Source organism: Dipodomys ordii, unplaced genomic scaffold (assembly GCF_000151885.1).
Source record: "Dipodomys ordii isolate 6190 unplaced genomic scaffold, Dord_2.0 Scaffold36, whole genome shotgun sequence".
Lineage (NCBI taxonomy): Eukaryota > Metazoa > Chordata > Mammalia > Rodentia > Heteromyidae > Dipodomys > Dipodomys ordii.
Window position 1 is genome coordinate 2646484 of NW_012267252.1, and position 21028 is coordinate 2667511.

A 21028-nucleotide genomic window follows, 5' to 3' on the forward strand; every position below is an offset into this window, starting at 1 on the left:
TAAACAAAGGAGGAGGCTGCAATGCTTGATAAGAAATGTACTCATTATCTTTCTCATGTAATTGTAATCTCTCTGTACAGTATGGTCACAAAAAAAAATAAAATGAAAAAAAAAAGAAAAACAATCCAACCAGCTTTTTATGCCTCTCTCTTAAGAGTAGTGACTCACAGGTCATCAGAAAGTCAGGGAGAATACACACACACACACACACACACACACACATTCGAGCGCGCGCGAGCGCACGCATTTATGGATTGCAATGGTGGCATTTATATATCCATTTTATAAAACATATATAATATCTGTCAACATATGTATGTTTATATATAAATAGTATGAAGAAACTATAAAATAACAGTAATAAAGAGACATACTATTAGAAAATGGAAGAAAGGGGATGAATGGAGAAAAGATATAAAGTAAAACCAAAATTGATATCTGCAGAAATAAAAGAGAAGATACTGTAGGAAAAAGGAAGAGAATGGAAAAAAAGAATATTTTGAGTAATTTTTTTAAAAAAATGAGTTTTGGCTCATGCCTGTAATCTTAGCTACTCAGGAGACTAAGATCTGAGGACCAAGGTTCAAAACCAACCCAAGGAGGAAAATGTGAAGCTCTTACTTTCAATTAAACAGTAAAAAGCTAGAAGAGGAGATGTGGTTCAAGAGTTAAGCTCATATACATTAGAAAAGAATGTATACAAATGTCCATTAGTTCAAAATGAATATTCCTTAGTATTCTACCTTAGTCCTAATATGGCTTTATAGTTATATACTTTTCCAATTTTTTTTCAGTGATTCCTCTAGAAATACAATTTTCAGCCCTGCCAGAGTCTTAGAGTAAATATTGTCTGCTTCATGGAAATGAACCTTGCAGTATAATCTCAGGTACTGCTTTCTCTCTTCTTCATCCTTTACAATATTTTTTTCTTTATGATATTTGTGCCATATATTTTACCTCTATATATTGTAAAGCCTGTGATACAATTTATGTTTTTATTAATCCATTGTTATTTAAAGAGGAAAAATCATGTTTTATATTTGACCACAAATTTACCATTTCCAGTGCTCTTTGTTATTTAAAAAAAAATCCAAGTTTCCTTCTGGTATTAGTACCTTTCTGTCAGAAGTACTCCCTTAGCATTTCATGTATCACGAATCAACTGGCATTCATTGATCAAAAGCATCTTTATTTCATTTTTAAAGAGTACTTTGCTGGCACAATATTGTTCATCCATCTATACAGAATGAAATCCTATCATTTGTGGCAGCACGGATGAGCTTGGAGGATAATTTGTTAAGTGACACCAGTCATAAATCAGTCATAGAAAGAGAAACACCACATTTTCCCCCTTACACTGGGAGCTACAAAAGTTGATCTTATAGAAGTCAGGAGTGGAATCATGCTCACAGACATACTTAGAGTTCTAATTCACAACTATTTCCTATGTAACCACTCAATATTGACATTTTGCCCTTAATGGTTTGATTATTTACAGTAGCTTCTTTAAAAATCCTGACCAGTTAATTCTCATGTTTGGATCAATGATTACTTATTCCCCTGGTGATGAGCCATTTTTCTTTCTTTTCAGGTCTAGTAATGATTTAGTGTTCTGGAAATGTAGGTAATATGCAATAAGGACATAAGCATATTGGTTCTGGAACTCACAGGAGGCTGAAGGAATCCCCTCACATTTTAGGTACATCTGTATGGGTTCTATTTTCGTCTTAGTCCTGGCAGACAATGTACACTTAAGGTACAACTCCTTTAGGCATCACTGGAGGAAACAAAGTGTTTGTGAAGTCACACTCAACGTGTAGGATTAAAATCCAATCTCTGTCTCTCTTGTGACAGAGAGCACCTGAAATCTCTATTCAGTTTTGTCTTCTTCAAAGCTTCTAGTTGTTGCTTCCCAACAGGCTCTCTCCTGGTAAATATATGGATTTCAGGGATCAAAGAGTCGAGGGAGGAAGTATACATGCATGTTTGGCACTTTTTCCCCCCTGAGGTTCCCCTTTTCTGAGATTTCTGCCCTGAAATCCCAGTGTCTGACCCCTTCTTACACCCAATGCCAATACAGTCACGTACGTTGTGTTCTAAGTACCTGATACTGCATGGATTGTTGGGTAACCCCAGTGAAAAAGTTATATAAAAGCAGCCCCCACTCACTACTTTTCTTTCAAGGACTGATAATGTTTCTCTAGTTTCTATCTCCCTTTGGTCGCTCAACAATTTTTGTGTTATAAAATGAATGTACAGACATCACCACTGCAATTAGAGGAGGGGAATTCTGATATTAGCTCCTCCACTATACTTGTCATTAGAACTTCATCTCTCTACTTCTTGCTGGGTTTTCTGCATGACTTGATAGGCGGAACCAATGATCCAATCGTATATTCTGTTCCTCTGAATAAAACAAATCCAAGAGCATGAGCTTCTATATAAAAATCATTGAACCACAGAGATTTGATTTCCTTTATGTTGTATTTTTAAAGAAATGTCTAGCTCAGCATTTCTCAGGGTTGGAGAAACAGGACATGATCTCTGCTTTGCATTGAGTCCTCTTAGCTAGGATTTCCTGGGAGTCTTCCATGACTATCCAAGTCTTGAATGAAAATGGATAAATGGTAGATTCCAGGTGCGACTCATCCCCGAATGAGTGCTGATCCAAAAGAAACACAACCCTCTTCCTGCGTTGGGAAGTATTTTTGGCATAGGTGCAAATACTTGATGATCATCTAGAGACCTGGTCAATGATTTTTAGTAGCCAATAAATAAAATGTGTTTATTAAAATGTATTTCTCCATTATATTAAAAAAAACCTACTAGGCTCATTTTATTCCATTTGTGCCAGGGAAAGTGCTTGAAGATAGAAAAAAAAATCTTTCTCTGATCTTTCCCTGTCAGCCATGGTAATTGAAGCCATATATTCTTAGCCAGTAATTTTCTTACTCTGATCTCATGATCTCTCCTTACAAATCCTATAAATTCTTCAGATTTTGGCATTTCTGCAACATTATCCACATAGTCTTTGGTCCGAGTGCTGAGGTAGAATTTCAGTTAAAGGATATTGTCTTGTCAAAGCGATACAAGTTAAAGTGATAAAGCCCTTACAGCGAGAGAGACCCAACCCCAAGTCCAGAAATTTGGCATTTCTGTTGTTGTCTTTGGATTTTCTACAGCTTCCTAAAGCTGTAGGAAAACAGAAATAAAAACAGTGTCTGCCTGACTTGATGGTTCTGAAGGTCAGGTCTGGTAAGGCAGATATAAAGTTGGAGAGAAGTTTCTGGAACATTGTTATTATGATGATCATGGATTTCTCCACAGGGAACACCTAATGTACAATCACCTTAGTAAGTACCTGGAGAACTGAAGAAGTGCCACTCTAGAGAAACCAAAGTTCAAAAACAAGTGATGAGAAAAAGGAACTGTGAGTTATTATAAGTGCCATAAAAAAAACAAAGAGCTAGGGAAAAGAATAAAATGGGCATGTCAGTTTTAGTGTACAACGGTACCTGCCTGGTATCCCCAGATACAGGGGAAGCACAATGGCTGGGCATAGTGGCACATGTCATCCCCAATGACATGAAGAAACACAGCAGGAGGACTACAGCCCAGGCCAGCCCAGGCATCAACTGAAATCCTACTTGACAATGAACCAACACACACAAAAGGGGGCTGGCCAGAGGCATGGCTCAAGTTTGTGGAGCATCTGCCTCACAAACCTAAGTCTTCAAGTTCAGTTCCCACCCAGTACTGCCAAATGTAAGGAACTAAAATCAAACAACATCTTCTTCTTTCTCTTACATGCCTGTCAATGATCTCCAATGGATAGTATGACTGACTTAAACCAGAGGTCAGACAAGATAGTGTAGGCACTGAACAGGAAGGGCTAGGGTAACTAAAGGCTAGCAAGGACAAAAGCTGGTCCAATATTGTGACCCAATAGTGGCCATCCTGGCCCAAACGCCATAAGAAGCCTAAAAGAGTATTTAAGTTTACATATCAGAGAATTACCCTGCCAAGTCAAGCTACCGTTGGGCTAACAGAAGCTTGTCTCTGGAGTGCTGAGGTTTATCGCCTCTCTTGAGTCGCCTCATTCTCTCCATAGTTTCTGTTTTGTAACCTGCTTCATATTAGTGAATAGCTTGGTGCTAATTAACACCACAGCTGTCGAATAAAGTGTCTCTATTTTCACATGATATATGGAGCAATTAAAACTACTTCCTCTCTTAAGCAAGGAAATTTATTCCCAAGGGAAAAGCCTGAGGAGACAAGGTGGCAAGCTTCGACTTCCCTCACCTTTCCCTCGTGACAGATGAGCTCAAGAGTACATAATAGTCCAGATCGCTAAAATGTGTCAGTGGAGTTTGTTTGCTTATTTGGGGGGGGGGTTGTTTTGAAAAATAACAACATAAAATTATAGAGCTGTGACACAGCAAATGCTAAAGCAACAAGTTTGGTGTTAATTTTCAATGTTTTCTTTTTCATAAAGGATAGCGTATTAAATGCCAGCTCTAAACTTGGTGACCTCTCATTATCTCTGGCTTCAAAGCAGCTGATAATAAAGTAAGAGCAAAAAATGATGAATACCTACTGTTGCCAGGTAACTGCATCCACCGCGCTCCCTGCCACCTTCATGAATCTGCAAGGAACAGAGAACAAAAGGTAGGGCCACATAAAGTAAACCACATCCCCTGGGTCCAAAGACAAACCAAGACCTAGAACTGGCCCATCTTCCAGCAGCTATGTTCTCTCTGAGAATCTACAGCCACAATTGTGAAAAGACCCTAGGACAACAGTCAACCCATTCCATCCCAAGCCAAGCCCCAAAACAATGGCTCTTGTGTTGATTTTTCTATAATCAAAATTTATCAGTACCAGAGTCTAAGAACTCTAGTCTCTACTAAGAAAGTACTACAATGGATGCCTTTGAAATCTGCAGTCCTCTGTCCTTAAAGAAAGCGGGGGAGGGGGAATCAACAGTTACTTATTTACTAATTTATCTATTACTTATTTACGAATTCATCTATTGGTGATACTGAGGTTTGAGTTCAGGGCCTCGTGATTACTAGCTGACACTCTTTATCACTTGAACCACACATTCAACTGTTTTGTACTGGTTTGTTTCATCTATCTACCTTCCTGTCTGCCCATCTACGTATCTATGTATCTATCTATCATCTATCTACCTGAAAGCTACTTTCCATGAGGCAAGCAAAGACAGTCTAACTCCAAAATCAAAAACAACATTAACTTTGAATTTTTGTCTTGTGGCACTATTGTTTTAATCAGAAAATGATCCATGTCTTAAGCCCTTTCTTTTCTTGTTTGTGTCCTCTCACAAACTGGTGCTCTTCACGGCTTATTTGTAAGACAACGTGCTGAATGCAGGTATCCAAAGGAAGACTCACAGGGGACTGACACATAGACACATTGCTGTGTGCTGTGCTACTGTTAAAAGCTGACTGCTATGGGATCAGTTGTGAGAGGATGTAGCTCTACTTTGTATGATGTTAGAAGACTTACAGTCCCAGAAAAACTTCCCAACATACATAAAACTGAATGCTGCATTGAAAGGAGAGTAAGATTTTCACCCTGAGAAGCAAAACAGGATCAATCAAGGTGAGCTGTGGGGTGGCTGGATGTCAAGCCGGTACAGGACATCAGGCTGGCCAGATCTCTAAATGCTATCCTGAGATGCTAAGAAATCCAGCCTTTATCCATGTATCCCTTTGCATAACAAAGAGGCGACAAAATACTATGAAATAGTGCTAGGTCATCCATCTTGTGTTTGTTGGAGTTTTTCTGTGTTTAAACATAAACATAACCCAAAGTGTCAGGACTGGATCTGAGTTTTAGCAAGATTGGCTGGTGATGCAGAGTTGGAAGGCTTTGAATACTGCTGCTCTGTTAGAGGAGAGGATTGTTGGTTTCCACTCCAGCAGAGGACTTCTGGTGTTGTTGTGGCTGAGTTTAAGTCAATTCTCCTGAATATGCCTTAAAGAATTAGAAGGAAAGAGCCATAGGTAACAATGACTATGTATTTACCTTAAAAAAAAAACCCAAACCCATAATGTGTATTGAAAACTAGAATCTAGAACTTCATTATAGTCTAATGTAGAGATCTTCATATGCATTGGAGAGTTTGTTCTGCTATAAAAGTTAACTAATTCCTTAAGTAATCTTCCATTATCAAAAGTAATGCCAAAAATGAATAGGACAATGACAGTGTTTGTGATATTTAAATTGTTAATTACTATATCCCATAGCTGTCAAAAAATTCCTAAGATCTATATTGACATGAAAATGTTCAGTTCATAAATAGGATATTAGATACTTTACATAGAAGCACTTTAAAATCAAAAGACCTATCAAGATCATGTAGAGAAAAAAACCAGTTATCTTTCCTCGGCTAATTTATGGATTTAATGAAATTATAATTAGAAATCCTAGAAGATACACTTGGAACATTATAAAAATCATGGCAATCTTTATCTGGAAGGAGCTAAGAAAATTAAGAAAAACTGAACTAATGAATGAACATTTATTCAGTCTATCATATATTAAAGTATCCCATAAAAGTTGTAATCACTAAACCATGCCTAGCTCAGGAATCAGAAAGAAAGTCTATTGAACAGAATAATTTTTCTACAATTATGTCTAAAAGTTTATCACATGAGAAGGAATTTAGTGCATGAGAAACTTAAGCTTTTTAACATGGTGCTGTGGAATTTGTCTCTGACAAGAAAGTAAAGCCAGGTCTTCACCAAATACCTTATATTGTCTAAAAACTCAAACTAGCAAAATAGATCATAGTTTTGTCATAGTTTTAAAACTATTTCAAATACAAATGTTTAATGGTTATAAACATTTATCATATTATCATCATGGTAACTTTAATAGAATAATCAAAGCAGTAAAAAAGTTGTTTTAGCTAACTTTAAGTAAGCACCTTTATTAAATATGTTAAATATTAAATAAAGTGAAAATTGCTTAAAAAACTGAATTCTTTCTTTAAAAATTTTTTTTAAGACAGGGCCTTACTATATAGCCTAGGATAGCATGGTTTTGAATTCCAGCTCCTGCTTCCGCCTCTACCTCCTGAGGACTGGATTAAAGGCATGCACCACCACATTGATTTTTTTTCCTCTCTTGGCAAAATGATGAGACTAAGCACTTAGAAGCATTTCTACACTTAATCTGAGGGGAAAAATCAAATGTCAAATAAAATATGCATTTCTGGATAACCAACTACACCTTTATTTTTTGAAAATCATTATTGGAACAAATACCATTTGTTTCCAGTAGGAGATACCTCTACACACACAGAGAGAGAGAGAGAGAGAGAGAAATAAAGGGAAGCTAACCACAGAAATAACACCACAGAAGAAACTGATTAGACAAAATTCCATAGCCAGTAAAGTTGAGGGTACCCCCACAACTCCATGTCCCTTCCCTGAAAATCAGGGCTTCTGTCTCTAGATCATTTCTAGACTCTGCTTTTATGTACCTATTGGCACTGTGACAGACATCAAGTCCAAGAAGATCCTAGTTTTCTCAGTTCTTCTTGATGGATTCTTCCCCTTTTAGATATGCCTGTGTCTCAGAAAACAGGCTCAAGTTACAGAGATGCCTCATTTCCACACAGCCACAGATATCTCAGCCACAGGAACATCTCAAGAGTGGTGCTGTCCAGCCTGAAACACCTTCTCAGAGGAGCTTTATGTTTAATCTGTGGAATTATCTGAAGATTTTCAACCCACTTCCAGGCTGATCTCTTAATTTAATCTATGAATAATGCCAGTTGAAGACAACCCAGTGTGTAGATACTGACAAGGAAGAAACATTTTGTTATTCCAACATTGGCTGTTTCTATTTCTGATTTATGATGACAGAAATCATATGATGACAGAAATGACAGACTCATTTTCCTTCATGCTCACCTCCAGCTGTGCAAAGAAGGGTAACAAGAGGGAAAGGAACTGAGTCCTACCTCAAAGGAAGTTAGCCAGTACCAGGCAGACTTTTCAGTCCTGGGGGTTCTTCCTACAGAGACAATCTGCTGCTATAGGAAAGAACAAAACATACCTTTGGCTCTAAGAGTTCTTTTCCTTCCCTTGGGGACTCCAAAGCCTAGAGACCTTTGCTTTGTCATCCATCCACGTGCACTGATGATGAATCTGCCATAGTGCTGCTGCTTCTCTCCCAGGGCCGATCATAACTCTCTCATAATAAGGACCATCATTATGCATGGTCTTTGGGGTTTGATTTCCATTGCTGGATTACAAAAGACAAGCCTAGAAATTGGATTCTGAATTTTGCTCCCAGGAAAGAGGGTAAATCCTTCACAGGGATGCTGGATGTCTAACTGAGTGCATACTTCTATAATAGTACTGCATCCTGACCTTTTTAGCTCACAAAAAGAAGCTTTGGTTATATAACTGGCATTAAGCAGATGTGAAAACTATTCTTTCTGAAGCCTAGGGAATCTGGGTACTGGTGGCTCATGCCTATAATCTATAATCCTAGATACTGAGGAGGCTATATTCTGAAGATCGCTGTTAGAAGATAGCTGTGGCAGGAAAGCCTGTGAGACTTTTATCTCCAATTAAGCACTGAAAAAAGCTGGAGCTGTGGCTCAAGTGGCAGAGTGCTAACCTTAAGCAAAACACAAACACCTCAGAGACAGTGTCCAGACACTGAATTCAAGCCCCAGGATTCACGGGGAAGGGGGGAGGGTGAACTAGAAACATTTTTATCATGGGTTACCATAAACCAAGTTGAATTCTATAAGAACAGCAAATGTAAAGACATCTTCCATGTGGCCCAAACCCATTCAGCTTTCTCATGGCTAATTATACACACACACACACACACACACACACACACACACACACACACTTAGGATACAAGGTGCCACATCAAAAAACCAGAAATATTGGAATCTCTCTCTCCCTTTTCTCTGTCCCTCATTCCTGTCTCTTTCTCCCCTTCCCACTCTACTTATACACAACATTTATATATGCTGATAAATAGCATAGCTCTTTGTGAAGCCTCTGCATAGGCTTCTCTTTGAGGGCTTATAGTTCCCTTTATTTGATAAACTTCTATCTGCTGATTTGAGATGCACGTGACTTCCCCAGCCAATTTCTCTTGTTAAGTTATATTAACAAGATTTATTTTTAAGGAGGATACTAACTGAAGGAAGGAAAAAACACCTACCACGTCCTCACTGACAGGTAGTTTACATGTTTTACAACCCTGTAAGTTTGGTATAGTCACTTTTATTTTATAGTTAGTTAGAGAACTAGCTGGAGACCACCCACGCAGTACCTTGCACAACCAGGATTCAAACACAGTTCTGACTCTAAGCTTTTTATTCTCACCATGCAGAAATGGGAGATGTGCTCTGCATGACGCTGCTGCTTCTTTTCTTGAGCTTCTGCAGATACTGGGAATATCTCACTACCCCCTCATGTGTCTGGGAATTGGCCTTAGACTCTTTCTCAAGAGAGAGTGCCAAGCATTGTTACCTGGAACTGGCTCCCAAGATGAAGCCAATTTGCTGCCAGTGGGGAGCTGGAGGAGAAAAGACTATAGGAAAATGTCTGGAACCAGACAGAGCCACATGTGAAAGACTAACAAATACAGGAGGAGCAGATAGGGTTGCTTGACTAGAATGAAGGGAGGAGGAGAATAGGGAAAGACGAGGGATGTTGAAATACAGCTGGAAGGCTCTGGCTGGAGCTGGAAGGGACTGGTTAGAATATTATGATAGGCATGGCTCGACAATTCAAAATGCTGCTGAGGAAGTTGTAAAGACTTGGATTCAAGCAAAGAAGGCTTATAACTGACTCACTCGGTATGATTTTCTCTGGCGATGGAGTCTGGTGCGAAGGAGGAACAATGCAGCAGGATGTCATTATGAATTTCACACAGAAAAACAAACTTTCTAAAAGCCAAAGCTGACTTTATGAGAGTAAATGCCATGGGCCTCTGGTAAAGGAGGCTTCTATTTTATTTTGTAGCTTAGTTGAGAGCCAAAGATTAAGAAGAGCAGCACCACAGAGTGTAGATAGATAATAAGCCCAGGAGGAAGATAGGTACCTAATCTAGCACATGGCAGATCAGCTTACTAACTGTATGACCTTGGGCAAGTTGCTTAACTTTCTTGAAGCATGTCCTATGGAGAGAACAGAACCTACCAAAGATGTTGCAAGCAGTACCAAGGGAATACACGTGAGAGATTAAGGGCAGTGCGGGGGAAACTGCTGGCACTAAATAAGTATGAGTTTTCTCTTCCTGGTTTTGGCTTGCGAGTTTATCATATGTTCACTTCCCATTCTGTGATCTAGAAAGTAAACGTAAAAACTGCTCTACTTATAATGCAAGGTAGTGATTGTCCGTACTTTAAGGCACAAAGAATCACCTGGTATTTTTGTTCTTTAGTTGAAAATGGCAATGAGTGGGTCTCATCCCCGCACAGTCTGGTCCATCAGGCTTGAGTTGGATCTTAAGAACTTACTGCATTTTAAGACTCCTGCTGGGTGCATCTAATTCAGGAAGATCCTATGCCCACCTCTGGAAAATTCTGATCTTAGCAGTACGCACAGAGAATGTTCTTGGAGGAGAAAGTATGATCATGAGAAAAGAAGAGGGAAGAAAATGCACAAGAAGAAAGTGAAGAGGAATATTTCCCAAGACCTTTTGGCTTGTAAAGTGTCAAGTCTAGGTTTCAGAATGCCACCCTCTTTTTCCAGTGTTCTTTCTTAGTCCCATCCCAGACTGATTTTTCTGATGTCTGAGGCAGAGAGAAACATCTTCAATAATAGTAATAACTCATAAGCCTGAGATTGGGCAAGGAATTATGCTGCTTGTCCAGCCAGCAAAGAAATTGGTGCCAGGCTAAATAAATAAATACAAAGAAAATGTAGAAGTAATGATTGTTAACACAATTCTCAGCTAGGGGCATGAGCCAATGCTTTTCCATTAATGAGCATGAAACAGCTTTAGTCTAAAAAGAACACATTCTTCTCTTTGCCTATACTTTGGTGAAGTCATATAACACTTTCATAGTTGAAATAAAACAGAACAATTATTAGGACTAACGCTGTGATAATTACTGCATGCACCAAATTGTCCCCAGCTGCACAGCTTTCCTCTCCAAGCGAGGATGTGGCAGAAGCAAGTTTCTAGGCAGAAAGTAGATGTGTGATTCCCCCCATTATACTGACATATTCAAGCTAAGATTCCCAGTTTCTTTCCTCCCTCAGTTCTCGGATCTGGTTAGAAGCCTAGATCCACATGTTATGCAATAACATATAAATAAAACCTGTCTTTAGGGAAAGGTAAAAAGAGAGAGTATTGGGAGAGGGAAGACTGTCTTTTCCATCTTTAAAATACATCTGTTCTTGGAAGTGGAGATGTAGCTCTAGCGGTGGAGTGCTTTAAGGAGAAAAAGCTAAGCAAAAGCGCAAAGCCACGAGTTCAAGCCCCAGTACTGGCACACACCAAAATGACATCCGTTCTTTATAAATGTGGCTATTGTTTCTTTGGCTGTGCTAGGCATTGTGCTAAGCACTTTATATTCATTGCTTCATTTGTTTTCACAACACACCTAAGAAAAGGGTAATTTCACCAGCCCAGTTTTACAGATGAGGAGACTGAGATTTTTCTTCAAAATCATCTAAATAGTGGTTAACCTGGGTCTCATCTAGCTCCGTAAGTGCATGTTCTTCACCATCCTGCCATACTGATTTTCTACAAGGACTGCTGTTAGGGAGTGAGAAATATTCATTGGGGAAGTTTTTCCGTGTTCTAAACTATCTCAAAATTTGAAAAGGTGTCATGATTGTTTCAACAAATGTATGGACCACAGTATTTCTCAAAGTTTCTTGGCCATGGAACATGCTATTTTTATTTTTTATTTTTTGCTGTCCATATAATGTTGATATCTCATAGTACATTTAAGTAAGTGCTACTATAAGACATTTGTACCAAGAGTGCAGCAAATTCTATGCATTGAAGTTCAGAGGCTTCTCCTCATTTATTATTTCACTGGCTAGAGAGTGGTTTGTGAAGGCCTAGATCGAAGCATGAGAATGTCAATTCTTCTATATTTTTTCTCCTCTCCCCTTTGAACTTCTTTTTATCTGTCAACATTCCTTTTATTTTTACACTGTCAAGACTGGAGATGTTTTCATTATTTTCTGTATCCTTGAGTTTCTTCCCTGTTTATGGACCTGGATCTCCTACAGGAACTCTTGAATTGAGTATATCTTGATTGTCTTGAATTGATCCTCTACCTCAAGTAATATTTTATCTCAATTTTTCTATCACCAGCGCTCTTTGCTTGAGTTATTTTCTTATCTGCCAATTCTTTTATTGGAATGTTGGTATCTTTTGGAGATAAGATGTACAAAATATGCATTCACCCATATATATATATATATAATTTAATAAGTTATCCTAAAACTTTGAAACCATTAATGCAATATAATTCTATAATATTTATCACTTCCAAAAGAACCCCATACCTGTTAAGTGCTCAATCACCTTCTGTCCCTCTATAATCTCCACTAGCACTAAACAACCACCACTCTGCTTTTTTTCCTCATAGAGTGTCTATTCTGGACCTTTCAAATAAAAACAACCAGCTATGGGCTGGGAATGTGGCTTAGTGAGAAAGTGCTTGCCCAGCATTCATGAAGCCCTGGGTTCAATTCCTCAGTCCCACATAAACAGAAAAAGCCAGAAATGGCGCTATGGCTCAACTAGTAGATTCTAGCCTTGAGCAAAAGAAGCTCAGGGACAGTGCCCAGGCCCTGAGTTCAAGCCCCAGGACTGGCAAAAAAAAAAAAAAAAAAGATCAAGTGAGAGCATGAGCCATCGAGTTCAAGTCCCAATACTGGCACCAAAAATGAAAAACCAAAACAAAACAAAAAACGCTGCTTTCACTGTATTTGATGTCAGTATAATTTGTGGAGGGGAAGGGGAAAAACAAATCGTTTAAATAGGGATACAGGTGGAACCATTGCAACAATGAGATGTACAAGTCATTATGTTGAAAATGAACTTCACAACTTTGGTTGGGGGGGTGGGGAGGATTGGGTGGGGGGACGGGGGGAGGATGGGAAGGGATGGGAAGGGGAAACAAAGGAGGAGGCTACAATGCTTGATAAGAAATGTACTCATTATCTTGCCCATGTAATTGTAACCCCTCTGTACAGTATTTTCACAATAAAAAAATGTGTAACTTAAAAAAAATAGAACCAGTTATATAAAGCCCTTTCTGGTTGGCTTCTTTCTCTGAGCATGAGATTTCTCAGGTTCATTCATGTATGTAACATGTGTGTAATGTATGTAATATTGTATTTCTTTTTATTGTTTAATACTATTCCAGTGTAGGGACATACCACATTTTATTCATCAGTTGGTAGTCATTTGGATTGCTTCCATTCTGGCTATTATGAATAGTACTGCTATGAATATTTGTGTACAAGTTTTTCCATGTGGACCTATGCTTTCATTTGTTTTTAGATATATACCTTGAAGTGAAATTGCTGAGTTACAAGGTAGCTGTGTTTAACCTCTTGAGTGACTGCAAGCAAAGCAACAGTACCATATTATATTCTAACCAGAAGTTTGGGGATGATCCAGTTTCTCTCTATGCTCTCCAATGCATGCTATAGTGTGGCTTTGGTTACAGTTATCCTAGCATGTATGAAGTGGTCATTAATTGTGGTTTTAATTTTCATTTCCCTAGTAACTCATGGTGTTAAGGATCTATTCATGTGCCATTTGTCTATCTTCTTAGGAAAAAAATGTTGATTCAAGTCAATTCTGCCTATATTTTAATTAGGTTATTTTTCTGTGTATTGTTGAGTTGTGAGAATTCTTTATAGATACTCTGGATGCAAGTCTGTTACCAGATACATGAATTGCAGATATTTTCTCCCATTCTGTATGCTGTCTACTTCCCATTCTTGATGGTGTTGTTAGATGTGTAAAGTTCTTAATTTTTTATCAAGTCCAACTTGTCAATATTTTATCTATTTGTGCTTGTAGTACTTGCTGTGACTTAACTGTGTCCCTCCAAAAATATTTGTCAGAGACTTAATCTCCAATGCAACTGTTTGGAGGTGGTACTTTTAAGAGGTAGATGGATTTTAAGAGGTAATGGATTAATTATTGAGGGATTGGGTTCATCAGCACAGGTGTAGGTAGGCTTCTATTCTTTAAAACTATTCAGTATCAATTAGGTAAGTATTCTATTACAGAAGTACAATTGCTGCATGTAGGAAAGCATTGCCTAAATCTTATAAAACAAATTTATCAAGTACATATTTAGCTCCAAAATATTTCTGTTCTAATTGTATACTTTTTAATATATATGATTTCACTTTATAAGTGCAGTATCTCACATACTTCTAAGTATGTATCTTTGTAAAGATACGAATGATAGATTTTTAAAATAAAAATAGATTTTAAAAATAGATTTTAAAATAAAAATCTTAAAAAGACAACTTAAATTATTGTTCTTTTTAGTTTCATTGTTCATTTATGTTAGTTAACTTTTCTTTTATGCTACTGGTTTTTCTTTCTTATGCCCGTGTCTTTGCTATCTATTCACATTAATAATCTGGTAACACTGAATATTGTTCTAGTTCTACTACTGAATTCACAGAACTTAAATAAGTCTTTCTTTTGATTGGGATCTCTATAGGTAGAATTTATTCATTATAACAGTGATTATAATAATCTTATAAAACAATGAAATATACTTCAAGGTAAAAAATGTAATGGATTAATATAAAATTTTCATTCCATAGATGATACATGCAAGCTATGCAAGACATAACCATGCAAAACCATTTTTTATGTGTTTAGATAAAAATCAGTGGGCAGTTCCTGAAAGAAAATGAAAACAGTAAGACCAGCACTTTGTTAAGCACTTTCCCTTTTCTAGGCAGCATGACAGTTCCTGAAGATACAAACATGAAGAGTCTCTCTGTTCTCATGTCTCATCACAGCTCTTTGTCCTATAACTACTATGCAAACAACCTTAAGAATTGTCTTGTCCCTATAAAACTAAAGCTACTCATTATGATTTATGAAAATATCATAATTCATTCACATTATTATATAATGAGTTGCAATGCTTCAATATCACAGCCAAGCTTACTCATTTTTATGCCAGATAAACTTGGAGCTAGTTGTTAAGTAAGATTAAATACTAGTCATTCAAACAATTACTTATAAGATACCGACCATATTCCTAGGTTCTAAAAATATGGAATGAATGAAACAGACAGGATTCTGATCCTCGTCTACAGTTTGTTAAGAGAGGCACATAGTTATCTTGCCCATGTAATTGTAACTCCTCTGTACAGTATTCTCACAATTTAAAAAATGTTTTTTTAAAAATAGAGGCATGTAGATAAACAGCTATACTGTGAACCTGATAAGTGCTCTACCTTGCAGAAAAATAAAATGCTGTTCAAAGCCAGGATAGACCATAGAAATATCTGACCTGACCGTGTCAGAGAGGGCTTTGGGAAAAGGAGAAACAAGAGAAGAGGGTGATATTCTACACAAGTAACACAAAATATAAATGTGCACCTACACTTGGATGTAGCTGGAAAGCAGCCTAGATTAGATGATATAGTAGCTCGTTAGATGCAAATGTAGGCAGTCAGAGGCTTTAAAGGATTTGATTTCAAGCAAGATGGATCTGATCATACGTTACACTCTTTTTTTTTTCCAAATCTACTCAGAAGTCCATATGAAAATATTATTAGAGTTTGACATTTGATACAGAGAAACAATTTAAGAAGGAAAATGTGAAGGCTTAAAAATGAAAAGATGGGGACTGGGAAGGTGGCTCAGTGGTAGAGTGCTTGCCTTGCATGCATGAGGCCCTGGGTTTGATTCCTCAGCACCATATAAACAGAAGAAAAAAGCTGGAAATGGTGCTGTGGTTCAAGTGGTAGAGCACTAGCCTTGAGCTGAAGAGCTGAGGGACAGTGCCCAGGTCTAGAGTTCAGGCCCCACAACCAGCAAAAATAAAATAAAATACAATGAAAATAAAAAGATGGATGAGATGTGAGTGGTTCTAAGAAGTCATCAATATCAGTGCTTAGTAACTAATTGCATACAGCAACAAAGGAATGAACTGAATTGAAAATAGTCTTATTCTGGGGCCTCACAAAAAAATTGGTAATTGTATTATTAACCAAACTTAGGTTTGGTTAGGTTACGTTTGGTTTGACATAAAGATTGTGAAAATATCCAGCTCTTTGCACGGTTAACAGAATTCAAATATAAACAGTCATGTGGCACAATCATGCATTAATTTAAATAGAATAAATTAATAAACTTGACACTGCTTATTGCTGTGTGTGAGATATTGGGAAGAATGACATTCAGAAACACCACTTCCTACAACCTGGTTAAGTTATTCTAAACAGAAATTTGGCAGCAAATACTAACAGCCATAAGAAATCATCATGTATTTTGACTTTTTGGAATATAGCCCAAGGATATAATTCAAAAGAAATAAAAAACCTATTTGTATAAAGATGTTTATGGTTGTGCTGTATATTACAGGCAAAACTTGGAAAGAGTCCAGATGCCCAACAGTGAGAGAATACTTAAGAGGACCTTGGTACATTAATGCAATGGAATATTTTATTAGAATGAAGAATGCCAAACATGAGAAATATGCAGGAATCAGAGACCTATGAAGCAATGAGTAAAAAATGCAGAATTCAAAATGAAGCATACACAGCAATCACATCTATGTAAAATTATATCTCTATAGCCAGGGAGACTAAAAAAAGAAAAGAAAAAAATGACATAGCTGGTCATTTAGAAAGGTGACATTTTTGTTATTGTTAGTTCAACTTTCTGGGGACGTTTACATGTTTCTAGTTATATTTCACTATATATTATATTTAGTGCACATACATTAAAAAGCTAATTCTCCTTCCTCCTAACCACCCCCCACCCTGAGACATAAAAGGAAAATATGTTGCTAAGTTTTTTCCCTCTCCCTAAAGGATTTTCTCTAGTCTTTTGATACCTATCTTGGAATTTGGACTGATCAGGAGTCAACTAGAAAAGTGGAAAGCGAATAGCCTGAACACACTTACAGTATGAATGCTCTTCATCCTGCCTGTAAACCCTATGTAACATGACCCTAGTCACTTTTCTAACTTTAACTTTCTCTAACAAACCTAGTCATTTGTCATCTTTAACTTCTTGTATACATGCCTTCCATTCTGCCAAAAACAAACAAACAAAAACAGGGCTACTGGGGCTGGGAAGGTGGCTCAGTGGTAGAGCGCTTGCCTTGCATGCTCGAGGCCCTGGGTTCGATTCCTCAGCACCACATAAGCAAAAAGAAAAAATCCGGAAGTGGCACTGTGGCTCAAGTGGTAGAGCTAGCTCAGCTCAAGGCTAGCTGAAGAGCTGAGGGACAGCACCCAGGCCCAGAGTTCAGGCCCCATGACCGGACCCAAAAAAAAATAAAAAATAAAAAAAAAACAGGGCTACTGTTCACTGCTCTGTCTAGGGTTTCTGTTTCCTTTTCTGTCTTCTTTACTTCTAATCATCCAATACATTACCCATCAGATACTCTTGTGCTCCTATATGCCATTTCGTTAATTTAATTAACCCCCCAGCCCTTATAGTCATTCATAGAACCACAAATGAAGTTTTAAGATTAGTTGGGCAATGCCTATCCGTCACCTTCTCACTTCATAAGTAATTGATGAAGGCAATGGATATTTTTATTATTAATTTCTCAAGTTTCTAATATGGTACCTGGAATATTTGAGTTGTTAGGAAATATCTGTATAATGAATAAATGGTTGACCCAATGACATGCTACTGAAAGATCATTATAGGTCATATAAAAACACATAAATCAAATCATTACAGTAAAATAATCTACAATACAACTATGTGCTCTAAAATGATACTTTTATGTATTAGCTTTGCTTGATTATGAATCTATGAAAAGCAAGTAAAGTTCAATACATGTGATCCTCACCTACTAATTGTAGCAAGAAAAAAGAAACTCTACCTCTCCATCTCCTTCTTCCCTATCACATTTATACTGAGTAACTTCAGAACTCAGTGTGCAAAGAAAAGTCCACAGCTACATTTTGAATAAGGACGAGGTTCATGAAAATTTTTCATGAAATAAAGGGGAAAATTGCTCCTAATAGAGAACAGGCAGAAAAAAAAAGAGTGGAAAAAGAACAGAAGTTAAAGTAAGAATCAATAACTTATATAAAAGAGAAAACTGCCTATGTTCTTAAGCCTAGATGGAGACTAAGTAACCAGAAAAACAAGGAGCAACAAGAATCTCAAGACATAAGGGACATTCAGGAGCTAAATATCCTGTTTATCTCATATTTGCATGGAATATCTCTAACATCTCTTGGCCTGTGAATTCCACTACAAAATACCTTAAACTATCTTATTTCTCCTTGAATTTGTAGCAATAATCATTACTGTTCCATATTATGACAAGATGCCACATATAATATATGCCTTGGTGTCCAGGGTACTGTGTTCTAGATCAGCCTTTGGAACCCCCAGCCACATCATTCCTTCCCTTCCTGCTCCACTTAAATCTCCACTTCCGACCTTATGTTGAAGATTCCTAGCTTCAGCCTTCCTTGAACAAAACTATGGCTCCCTTTAACCGTTATTCTGTCTTATTTCTGAAAACAAATTCAGCTCAGGCATTTCCTCCGACCCTGTGTAACCAGACCCTCATGGATGTCTCCATTCTCCCATTTGAGCCAGGTCCACCACTAGGAGGACTAAGTCAGCAAGCATTTAACATAGTGTGACTCATCTGTGCCTATGCTTACAAAATGGTGGTCAAATTCAGTCAAAATTCCATAAAACATGGAGTAGCAATTCTCTAGTATCTCTCTGCTAATGAATCTATCTGTTCGGTTGCGGTTTAACCTACAAATACGTTAGTGTTTCCTGACCCTTTCACTTTCAAAAAAAGTATAAAAGATGCTATGAAATGCTGTTACCTTATAATATTTTTAAAAAACATAATGCGTCCCCTCCAAACCATGCTAGAGATTGGGGTCTGCCTCCCCACCCTGCTACCCTCTTTTGACTAGGAAGGGCCTATTGTTTGATGAAGAATTTCTAATTTAGAAAGGGATAAGACACGGTGGGAAAAGGCCCTCCTTTATTCTGAAGTTTGAAAATAACCAGAAAAAGAACCGCAAGTATTTTATTTCATTACATTCGATGGATAATGTCGTTATGAACAGCTAGATAATCTGACCTACCCATCTAGCAGAGCAATGACGTTCTTTCTGGGCCGCCCAATATTAGGGCCATACAAGCTGGCTCTGGAATAAATCTTGATGGACTGCAATAGGCTCTTCAGCTGGATGTAATCCTTTCCCAACTGGCTGCCATTTACTGCGCGGCCATGCATCGTCCGATAGTTATTTGGCTCTAGATTAAAAATAGACATTGAATTAGAATTGAGAAGGGTGAGGTTCTGCCAACGCTTTTTCATCCAGAGATCTTGTCTTTTCCTTAACAGCAGGAATCAAACAGGAGGTATGGATTATCTTAAATTGAGGAACCTACCCCAACAAGCAAGTCAAGTTATCAGTACTTTCAAACTACTCTTAAAAAAAAAAGATAAAAAGTCTTTCCATTTCCTAACTAATGGGGCAGTGTCATTCTTTTTTATTTTATATTAAGTGAAGTAAGCCAGGCCCAAAGAAACATAGGTCCTATGGTTTCCCTTATTGCAATAACTAGTATTCATCTAGGATAATCTTACCAGACAAGTAGAAAGTCAAAAGCTATGCACATATGACCACATAAGATGATGCTAAGTGAAATGAACCCCAAAATAGGGACACAAGAGGTTTTATCTTTGCTGCTGTTGTTTTTAATGTACTTATAATGTACTATGTGATATTTTCTGTTTCTTTTGTATGTTCTTCCCTCATGATACAACCCCTGTTTTCACAGTATTTGATTCTGGTACCCTGCATCTTGTATATACATTTTTCTAATTTGGGGAGGGGAAGGGAAATAACAAAATGCTGAATCAAGGATACAGGTTGACCCATTGTAACAATGAGATGTACAAGACACTATGTTGAAAATGAACTTTACAACTTTGAGGGGTGGGGAGGGAGGAGTTGGGGAGGTGGTAAGGGAAGGGATGGTAAGGGAAAACCAAGGAGGGGTAACAATGTCCAATAGGAAATGTACCCAACACCTTACTCACGTAACTGTAACCTCTCTACGGTATTCTCACAATAAAAAAGAAAGAAAAAGAAAAACCACCAATCCCTATATTGTTTTTAGGTGATATTTTATAATGTATGGTATGCTGGTGTAAATAGTATCCCCTAAAATGTACATCTACCAGAACCTCAGAATGTGACCTTATTTGGAGACAGGTCCCTACAGATGATAGTGCAGTGAGCTAATACTGGATTATAGTAGGCCCTAAACACAACGACTGCTGTCTTTTATAACAGATATATGGATACACAGGCAAGATTGCTGTGTGATGGAAAATTTGAGGACTGAAAAATACGTTTTTATGTTCATGGTTTCTGGCAGCTATTGGAAGCTAGGAGAGAGGCATGGAAAAGATTCTCCTTCAGAACTTTCAGAACTAAATCTGTTGATGTGTTGATTTTAAATTTCTAGCCTCCTGAACAGTAAGAGTACATTTCTATTGTTTAAAGCCCTTTAGTTTATGGTAATTTGTTACAGCAAGGCCTAGAAAAATTAATAAGAAGGGAAACTTTCATAAAGATATCCATTGTATCAAAAAGTGGAAAAATAAAACCTTCATGTTCATTAAAAGCTAAATAGTGGAGTGAAATACTTTTGAGTAAGACCTTTTCCCCCACCTTTAATCCAAAAAGTGCATAAAAGTTTTTAAAACAACCTCTGGGATGGAAAATAAGGAATTTAAATATTAGATTTATAGTTTAGCATAAATGGC

General features: G+C 37.5%; 1 protein-coding gene across 3 annotated transcripts in view; it reads right to left on the minus strand.

Annotated features, from left to right (window-relative positions):
- Hpse2 (heparanase 2 (inactive)) overlaps window positions 1-21028 on the minus strand; it is a 449190-nt gene that overhangs the window by 174554 nt on the left and 253608 nt on the right. For all 3 annotated transcript variants that reach the window (XM_013017680.1, XM_013017681.1, XM_013017682.1), the window contains 2 exons: window positions 19332-19503; window positions 4598-4645 (listed from right to left, as the gene is read on the minus strand). In XM_013017680.1, the coding sequence (XP_012873134.1) occupies window positions 4598-4645; window positions 19332-19503 (220 nt within the window). The remainder of the gene's footprint in view (window positions 1-4597; window positions 4646-19331; window positions 19504-21028) is intronic.